Source organism: Vulpes vulpes, chromosome 3 (genome assembly GCF_048418805.1).
Source record: "Vulpes vulpes isolate BD-2025 chromosome 3, VulVul3, whole genome shotgun sequence".
Taxonomy (NCBI): Eukaryota; Metazoa; Chordata; class Mammalia; order Carnivora; family Canidae; genus Vulpes; species Vulpes vulpes.
Window position 1 is genome coordinate 132,840,246 of NC_132782.1, and position 9,447 is coordinate 132,849,692.

The window sequence follows — 9,447 nt, forward strand, 5'->3', positions numbered from 1 at the left end:
CCCGCGTGATTGTGGACACCGGCGTCACCCGAACTAGGTGCTCGGCTTTGGGCGGCGGGCGGCGGGCCGAGCAGGTTCTCAAAAGAGCAGCGGGGCCCGGGCCGCGCTCGCTGACGGGCTCGCGACTCGCGCGCCCATTGGCTCCCAGCACGTCGGCGTCGCTCGCTCGCGCGGGCGCGGCCAATGGGAGCGCGGGGCCCGGCGCGCGGCCTCGGTGGCGGGGGCGCGGGCCCCGCGCGGCGCGGCGAGCGGCGGGCGGCGAGCGGCGGCAGTGGCCGTGACGTCACGCGAGGGGGTCGGCGCCGCCCGCTCCTGCCGGATTACAAGCGAACGCGCCCGGCGGCGGCCGGAGTCGCTCGGCGCCGCGTCTCCGCCGCCTCCTCCGCCTGCGCCCGCTGCTCCTCTTCCTCCTCTTCCTCTGCGTGTCGCGCCGCCGCGGCCGCCGCGGCCGCTGTCTGCTCCACAACTTTGCGAGAAAGTTCAGAAACTCGGCTCCGGGGCGGCCCGAGTGGCGCGCGGCAGCCGCCGCGGGGAGCGGCCCGGGAGCTCCGAGGGCGCGCGACCGCCCGGGCCCCGCGGGCGCGGCACCTGCCGGGTCCGCCGCCGCCGCTGCCGCCCGGTGCCAGGCTGTGGGCAGACCCAGGCGGCGGCGGCGGCGGCGGGGTCGCCTCCCGCAGCCGGCGCCCTCGCCCGGGCCCCCCGCGCCGCCCCCGCCGCCCCCACGTGCGCGGCCGTTCCCGGAGCGCAGGCTCCGTCCGTCCGCAACAATTTTTGTAACTTTCCCCCCCTTTCTCCCTTTCCCACCCCCCTTCTCCCCACCCCTACTCTATGAATAAGGAAAACAAAAAAGTGTCCAAAGTGTCCACCGACTGCCACTTCCCGGTTACCCTTCCTTCCCTCCCCGCCCCGCTTTCCTTTTCCTTTTCCTTTTCTCTTTTTTCTTTTTCTTTCCTTTTTCTTTTTTTTTGGAAGCCGCGACAACCTTGTTGAGCGCTTATCTTGTTTTACGGTCGATAGCTTCCTCGGCTCGGTCGGGGCGGCTGCGGAGCGGCGGCGCGGCGCGGACCTCATGTAGAAATGACAACAATGGAAGGGGCCAGCGGGTCGAGTTTTGGGATAGACACGATCTTGTCCAGCGCCAGTTCGGGCAGCCCCGGCGTGATGAACGGAGATTTCCGCCCGCTCGGCGAGGCCAGGACCGCGGATTTTAGGAGTCAGGCCACGCCGTCCCCCTGTTCGGAGATTGATACAGTAGGAACGGCGCCTTCTTCCCCCATCTCGGTCACCATGGAGCCCCCGGAGCCGCACCTGGTGGCGGAAGGGCCCCCGCACCACCACCACCTGCACCACGGCCAGCCGCCGCCGCCCGCCGCGGGCCCCGCGCAAAGTTTGCAGCCTTCGCCGCCGCAGCCGCCGCCGCCGCCGCCGCCGCCGCCCCAGCAGCCGCCGCCGCCGCCGCCGCCGCCGCCCGCCCAGCAGCTGGGCTCGGCCGCCGCGGCCCCCAGGACTTCCACCTCTTCCTTTTTAATTAAGGACATCTTGGGCGACAGCAAACCCCTGGCGGCGTGCGCGCCCTACAGCACCAGCGTGTCCTCGCCCCACCACACCCCGAAGCAGGAGAGCAACGCGGCGCACGAGGGCTTCAGGCCGAAGCTCGAGCAGGAGGACGGCAAGACCAAACTCGACAAGCGGGAAGACGCGCAGGGCGACGTCAAATGCCACGGTGAGTCGGCCGCCCGCGCCCTCCGGCCGCCTCCGTCGTCTGGTTCTCGGGGGCCCCGGCCCCGCTCGCGCCAGGCCCCGCTGCGGAGTTAGGCCGGGAGCCCCGGGCGCGGGCGCACCCCGGCGGGGAGGGGCGCGGCGAGGACTGGCCCGGTCCGGCTTATTGTCACACTGGCCACCTCCCCACCTGCACCGCCATCCTGCCCCTTTCTTTGTTTTACTTAATTTTAATTTATTAGGAATAGGGCGGAGGCGGAGGGGACCTGACGGCGATACTTTCGTGGATAAAAGGGAAGGGCTGGAGATTTTTCTAGCTGAGACCTGGGGGGTGGGGGGGTGGGAATGAGGGGAGGTGGGGGAGAGAAGCGGGCTCCGCCAGCGTGGTGTCGAGGGGTGTGTTCACAACGTGGCGTTTATTCTTTAATGCAAATTATTTCAGTCCCCCCACCCCCCCTCCCACCCCACCGCACACACCGCATATTCCAAACACCATCGCAGGAATTATCAGATTTAATGAGGGGAAAAAAAAATGGCGAGTTGATTAACAAAGCAACTTTTTAAAAATTAGGTTGTGATTCATATAGGAAGGCCCGATAGTAAAAATTTACCATCGGTCTTTCGGGGTTTCAAACACCCTTCTTAGTCCACTCCACGGCCCCAGCTGAATATCTGTGTTTCAGCAAGATTTTGTCTCCCTGCGAGTAACTGGGAAATAGCACTTATGAAAGTACGGTTCTATGGAATTGGATTTATTTATTTTTGGAAAATCGGAAGATAGCAGGCGAAACTGTGCTTCAGCTCCCTTTTTCCATTTTCCCCTCAGACGATCTCATAAGGAAGTGTTCTGGTCTGTGCACGATAAAAGAGTTTTGACATACCAGGAGAATTCCTTTTTCTTTCCTTTACTCAGAAGTTTGTTACTGTTATTAGTATTAACCTTTGCCATCTCTGGGAAAGATGTGTGCTCACTATCTGGAAGGTAGGATGTTGGCTCCTCATTTTACTATTATAACATTAGCATAATAGTGCCCAAAACAGATGTACAGTCTGGTCTGGCGATTTTTTGTGCACCAACCTCCCCAGTGGGTCAATTAGAGAGATTATTGTTCTTCCTGCAGGGAAGATCAAGGAGCGCAGCAAAAACGGGTACAAACAGAGAGGGATTGACATATCGATTTCCCAGCATTTCAGTAAAAAACCAAAGTTGACAAATAGAATCCGGAAATCTCTGGGCTGTCACCTGGATGGGCTCAGTGATTTTGAGCTCTACTTGGTGTCTGGGTGACATATTCCTTCTGAAGCTTTAAAAGACTTGACGCGAGCAACTGCAGGGAACTTGATTTCGACATTTCCCAAGTGCATCTGAAAAGGGAAAACAAATGCCTGTAACTTTTAGTAAACAGAAAAAGTGAAGTGAAAAAGGTGCCCCTTCCTCAAAAAAACAAAAACAAAACAAAAATAAAAAGCCCAGAGTAGAAACATTTTTGGGAAAGTACCAAGCAGAAAAAAAAAAAAAAATGAAATCCTAGTGAAAACAGTAAAGGAATGGGACGGGATTCCCCCCCAACCCTGTGAAGGAAACAGTAACAAAAGAACCCTATATTGTAAAATATTTTTTTTTTCTTTTTAACTTCCAAAGATGAAAAGATCGGACAACCTTTTAGAACCCTTTTAGGAGCTCTGCATGAAGTTCCAGACTCCTAGGCCAAAAATTGGTCCTCTTCCTCCATATTGGCTAAGGGCCAAGTATGTGTGTGATGAGGGTGGCGGAGTATAGTCCCCCGAGACCAGCAGCTTGCTCGGGAACGTGGAAGTGTGTGCCAGGAGGACACGCCACCCTTCCTATTCCAGACTACCTTACGGCTGTGGGTTTCTACCATAGGAACAAAGGAGGAAGGAGACCGGGAGATTACAAGTAGCCGAGAGAGTCCCCCCGTGAGAGCCAAAAAGCCTCGCAAAGCCAGGACAGCTTTCTCCGATCACCAACTCAATCAGCTGGAGCGTAGCTTTGAGCGGCAGAAGTATCTGAGTGTGCAGGACCGCATGGACCTTGCAGCTGCGCTCAACCTCACGGACACCCAAGTCAAGACTTGGTACCAGAACCGAAGGTAAGAGATGCTGTGTGGGGGGAGCAAAGGCATCTGGCCTTCAGGTCATGACCGCTGAGCCAATCTTCTTCCCTCCTGGCCCCGAGACTTCAGGGACTCAGAGGCATCAGAGTGGGCCCCTGGGGGCTTTCCGGCTGGAGCAGGGATTAACCACACCCCCAAGGTGAGAGGGACTGATAGGCAGCTGGAGTCTGGAACATTTTGCACTTCTGAAGGTTCTTAGCATATGCTACTTTCCCTCTCAAACCAGAGTGGCTGGAATTTACCCCCTACCCCCCCACTTTGCCCCCAAATCGATCAAGCCACACCTTCTCAAATTGAGACATCTGTGCAGCTGACACTCCAGGGTCGTAGAGCCTGTGCCAGTGCGTCCTTTGGGCCTGCCCCGGCTGGTTCCGAATGTCTACAGCTGGCCAGGCAGCCTGGCTATTTTGATCCAGGAGGAGCTGTCCCACTAACCTCAGTTTAAATGTCCTTGCCTTGGCTGAGGATGCCAGTCAGCCAGTCATCCAGGCTGAGGGTCTGTCCCCTATATTTGTCACCTCAGAGCCTGCCAGGAACCGCTGCCTACATTGAAAGGAAATTCGGGAAGGGGCTGGCGCACTTGGCAGGCCCCTGAACTATAGAGCGGACCCAGGCAACCAGAGGCCCAAGTTGTGTTGTGTTTCCAAGCCTGGCAGTAGATACCCTTGTCTCAATTTTTTTTTTTCCTCCCCCTCCTCTTCTCTCATTTGTCTTCTAATCGTCCATAAGTGCGGTTGGAAATGCCCATCCAGTTGTCATCTTTACCATAATTTTCTGTCTCATTACATACGGTTTCAGCCACCCTAATTCTGTCGGAAAACATTAGTGTCATTTGTAGCCAATTTAAAACGGGCGACGTGTTTATTAATTTGGCTGAAGCTGCCGGCTACGGCCCGGCCCACCAGCCCTGAGCTCCTTCATGGGGCGTTTGAGCAAAGGCCTGCTCGCCTCTTCTTCCTAGCGGGGTACCGTGGGGAAGGGAGGAGACGCAGAAAACCTGATGGCAGGTTTTAATGGTGGCTCTTTCCCAAAGGAGAAAATACCTTGAGATGCAGTTTTCCCCTCCTGAAGCGGCCCGAGGCGCTGTCACCCTGGGAGAGCCCTCCCTCAGACGAAGTCCATTTTGAAACCTTGGTGCCTTCCTTGCCCCCAGCCCCCTACCCGCCGCAAGGCCCCGTCGGGAGGAGGAGAGAGACGTGCCTCCACAGTGCTGGGGACAGAGAGGGACAGGGTCGGAGGCTCAGGAGTCCCTGTGTCCCTTTGTTTATGGTTTCTTCTCCCTCGGCAAGGAGGAGAGGGGGAGGGGCAGGGAGTGGACACTCGGGATTGTGGGGGCCACTTGGGGAAAGGCCTTAGCGGAGGGGGGGGGGAGGACCGCCTGTAGAAAGACTGGTCTCTCGGTTGGCCTTCAGGAAAGTTCCAGGAAGTGGCCCAATTATAAGGGGGCGACAGCAGAGCCCAGGGGCAGGAAGAGGCCGCAAAGCTCATAGAATTTTACTTGCGAGCGTCTCAGACGTTAAGGGTAGAATTTATGAAATTGATTTGAATTTGGGTCATTCTGTGAGAAAGAGGGTGGGGAGGGGGGCTGGGAGATGTGGTTCATTCCCGGGCCTCAGAGCTCTCCAAGTCTTCCTGTCCCCCGAAAGTGAAAGAGAAGCCAGGAGAGGGCGAGGGCAGGGGTCTCGGTGCGGGGACCGTGGACCGGGCCCACAGCCGCAGGGTGCGTGCACACCCGCTTTTTTGCAGGACCAAGTGGAAGAGGCAGACCGCGGTGGGCCTGGAGCTGCTGGCCGAGGCGGGGAACTACTCGGCGCTGCAGAGGATGTTTCCGTCGCCTTATTTCTACCACCCAAGCCTGCTGGGCAGCATGGACAGCACTACGGCCGCCGCGGCTGCCGCAGCCATGTACAGCAGCATGTACCGGACTCCTCCCGCGCCCCATCCCCAGCTGCAGCGGCCCCTGGTCCCCCGCGTGCTCATCCACGGCCTGGGGCCCGGGGGCCAGCCGGCCCTCAATCCCTTGTCCAACCCCATCCCAGGCACCCCGCACCCCCGGTGAAGAACGAACCACTGGCAGCGCTGCAGTCCCTTCCCCGAGTCCCCTCCCTGACCGGACAGCTGCCCCTCCTCTCCCGGCTCCAGGCTGCGGGGCCTCTCTCGGGAGTGACCCCCCGGGAAGCAGAGAAGTGAGAGAAGATGCCGCTCAGCAATGGGAGGGGGGCCCCCCCAAAGAGGAGCCAGCCCTCCGCTCTCTATCTCCCCACCCCCAGAAACAGGGCTGGAAAGCTCCCCACAGCAGTGTGACTGGCGAAAACGCTGACCCCACACAAAGTGCGACCAGTAAGTGAAAACATCAACAAAAACAAAACCTCAAGTTCTTTTTAGAAATGACTTTAGGGACAAGCAGGAGGGAGGGAGGGGGGAGGGGCAAGGAGGGAGGAATGAAGGGCACGGAGAGGAAGCCGTAGAGGCGGAGAGCATTGTAGGTGGACAGACAGCCTCAAATTCCGAGGCACCGGGCGTTGCTGTGGACATTCCGTCTGCCCCAGAGAAAAGAGGAGGGTAACTGAGAACTTTGCACTGATTTCTCATGACCTTTTTTCTTTTGGAAAAGTGGCATGCTCCATAATATTAAAAAAAAAATGTACATTTGAAAGACTGAGTGATAAGTGATATATCATATTTATTATATGTTGTCCAAAAAAGAGTCACTTATATACGTTAGTAAAACATGATTTTTCTTTTCATGTCTTTTTGATTCAGTAAAATAAATGCTTAGACAAAAATATAGATTTTTTTGTGATTGAAAATTACAAAAAATAAAGTTTATCTTTTTTTAACAAGCGATGAAATTCAAGGGAGCTGATTTTACTAAAGCAGAATGTCCTATGATGAAATGCCTGACTTGGTTTAGGGAAAAAAAAATCCCTCCCATAATATTAGGAATTTACAAGATCTGTAAAGACTTTGGATTGACTTATATAAAAACAGCTCCGGTTTTCATGCTGGCCTCTTCCGAGCCGTTATTTGATGTGTGAATTCCTTTCTTTTTAAGTGGATGATTTCAGAGCAGCCCGCAAGGCCAGGGGGGGAAATGTCTCTGCTCTAGGCTGTTGGTGCTGGCTAAATGGGCGGCCAACTTTCCCCGCTCCCGGCTTGCCTGGCAGCCCCAGCTAAACTGGGTCTGTCTGCCCCTCCTCCTCCTAGCGCTCTTCCCCGGGGCAGTGAGGGTCCCCAGCGCCGGGCAGCGGGCGGGTGGACGCTCCTCGGGCCTCGCAGCTGTTCTGCAGCCCGCAGCCCGGCGCCCACGCGGCGGGACAGCCTGCGAGCGGGCGGCTGCAGGGAGCGCAATTAGGACGCCCGGGGGACTCGACGAGGGCCGGCTAACGAACCCTCATCGCGTCTTTGATCCTTGCCTTCGCATTCCCCAGCGGGCATCCAGCCCCCAGCCCAAGCCCAGCCTCCTGTCCTAGTGAGTTCGTTGTGCTGGGATGCCTTGGAGCAGGAATCTAAGTCTGGCCACGACAGGCGTGCCAAGCTTTTTATCAGTGTCCTTGTATGGGTTGGGACCACAAAATGAAAGGCCCTGCCCAGAGGGTGGAGGAGGTCCGCTGCCTGCTGTTAGGAGTGTGTGTGAATGGGTGTGTAAATACTGGTAGCACCTCTGCTAGGGCTGCAGGTGTACCCCCACCAGACTAGGCTCAGCATTCAAGACTATACAAGGGAACAACCGATCAGGGGTTCAGTTCTAGGGCTGCTTCCCCCTCCTCCAGCCCCAGGGTCATTTCCCGAAGGGCCAGGGTCAGATCCCCATCTGGGTAGTCCCATGTCTCTAGTCCCATTCCTGCCCTGGTACAGTGTCAAAGGGGTAAGACAGCTAAAACACATTCAGACCCATCCTCCAACTTCCTCTCATGTTGAACCTTAGTAGAGTTAAAAATATTTTTTAAAAAGTGGAGTGCTGTGGGAATGTGTATTGGGGAGGGGTGGGAAGGAAGAAGGGAAGAAGGAGGTGAAATCCAGGAGGAAATTGCCTCGGGCGCCTTGATCAGACCTTGGCTAATTAGGGAGTGGTTTGCAGAGTTCTATCTAGCTCATCAATTTGCTTTAAAAGTGGTCTTGGTCTTGTTTGATTCTGACAAAAGGGTCTTGGATTGGCCCTTCTCGTTTTCTTCCTGCTGAGCCCGGGGCAAACTCGGATAGCTGGGTTGGACTGGAAGCTGGCAATGCGGTGTCCAGTGGGGGGAATGCTCAATGCCTGGGGACTCTAGCAGACTCACCGTGTTCCATCTTAGCTGCTGCTGGGTTTTACAGTCAAGTTTAAGTAGTTCAGAAATGCTCTGCCTGGACCTAAGAAGGCCCTCTTGAAGGCTGGGGTGGAGGTGGGGGGCACTACAGCTTTTGTCTGCACTTGTCCCAGGGCCAGTCAGCTTTGGGCCCAAGAGAAACCTGGGAAGTTACTGGAGTTCACTCATCACACATTCCCTATGAAGAATGACCTCAGGTCCAGTTGGGAAAAACACATAAACAAACCTACAAATACAAACAAGGCCACAGCACCCATTGGCTACCAATAGCCAGCCAGCAGCTCACCAGCCACGCTGCGGAGGAGCCTGTCTGCTGCCCCTTCATTCTCAGGGCTGAACTTGGACCCCAGAGGTGGACAATGCAGGGGGAAGCACTGTTACAGAGACCAAGTTTTCTTAATTAGCCTTATATCCCACTGTTGTTAGCCATTACTCTGGATCCACCAGAGTCCTCCTAAATTTGCTTTTCCTCGAAGGCATGTATTTTTTTTTAACCCCCTAAACTGGGCAGCTAAAAGTGTCAATTCCCCCTCTAAATGTGTTTTGGTTATTTCCTGTTGCATAGAAGTTGGCAAATTGGCTGTTGGGGGTGGGTGTTGTTTCAGGAAGAAAACTGAGTGCTGAAATTTCTTCTTTTCATTCTTTCCGCTGAGGTACTGCAAAGGGCACCTCAGCAGGTGCCCTTCTATTCAAACGTCCCCAAACTACTACTTAAAAGTCAAATGCAAACACATCCTTTTCCTCAAAAGGGGTCCCTCTGTTCTTCTGTGCTGGCCCAACAAAGATGGGGGTTGGCTAAGAGATGAGGAGTGCAACCCTAGGTTTCCTGAAAAGCAAGGAACAAAGGTAACAGGCAAAGGTCTTTTCTCATGGGAGATGTGGAATCAGTTGTGGAGGCCCAGAGGACAGCTGTCCCTAGGAGCTGTGCCCCTCTTCTTTTCCCCTAGTTTCACTTGGTGTTTGAAGGGCACTCCACGGTTAAACTTTATTTGGATCGGTCCTGCGATTAAGTTGGGGACTGGCAAAACAGGGACTTGCGGTGGCACTCTTTGCTTCCTACAGAAACCCAGGAAAACGAACCCACAGTGACCCCCTTAGATTTGCCCGCCCCAGTATCAGCTCTGGGACCCCAAGAAAGCTGACAGAAATCTGTAGTGCGTGTGAAGTGAAAAGTTGAGCCCCTGGCCAGCAGCCAGCCAGTTTAGTCCAAACCAGCAATTTTCAGTGAGTTGTGAAGTACCGATTGCAGCTTGTCTCTAGCCTCCAGCAAATATACCTACCACCTT

General features: G+C 55.6%; 1 protein-coding gene across 1 annotated transcript; it reads left to right on the forward strand.

Moving 5' to 3' along the window:
• The first annotated feature begins 994 nt into the window (after positions 1-994).
• Positions 995-6,857, forward strand: BARHL2 (BarH like homeobox 2). Its single transcript, XM_072754657.1, has 3 exons — positions 995-1,723; positions 3,605-3,830; positions 5,601-6,857. The coding sequence occupies exons 1-3, from the start codon at positions 1,078-1,080 to the stop codon at positions 5,911-5,913; spliced, it is 1,185 nt and encodes a 394-aa protein (XP_072610758.1). The 5' UTR covers positions 995-1,077; the 3' UTR covers positions 5,914-6,857.
• The last annotated feature ends 2,590 nt before the right edge of the window (positions 6,858-9,447 follow it).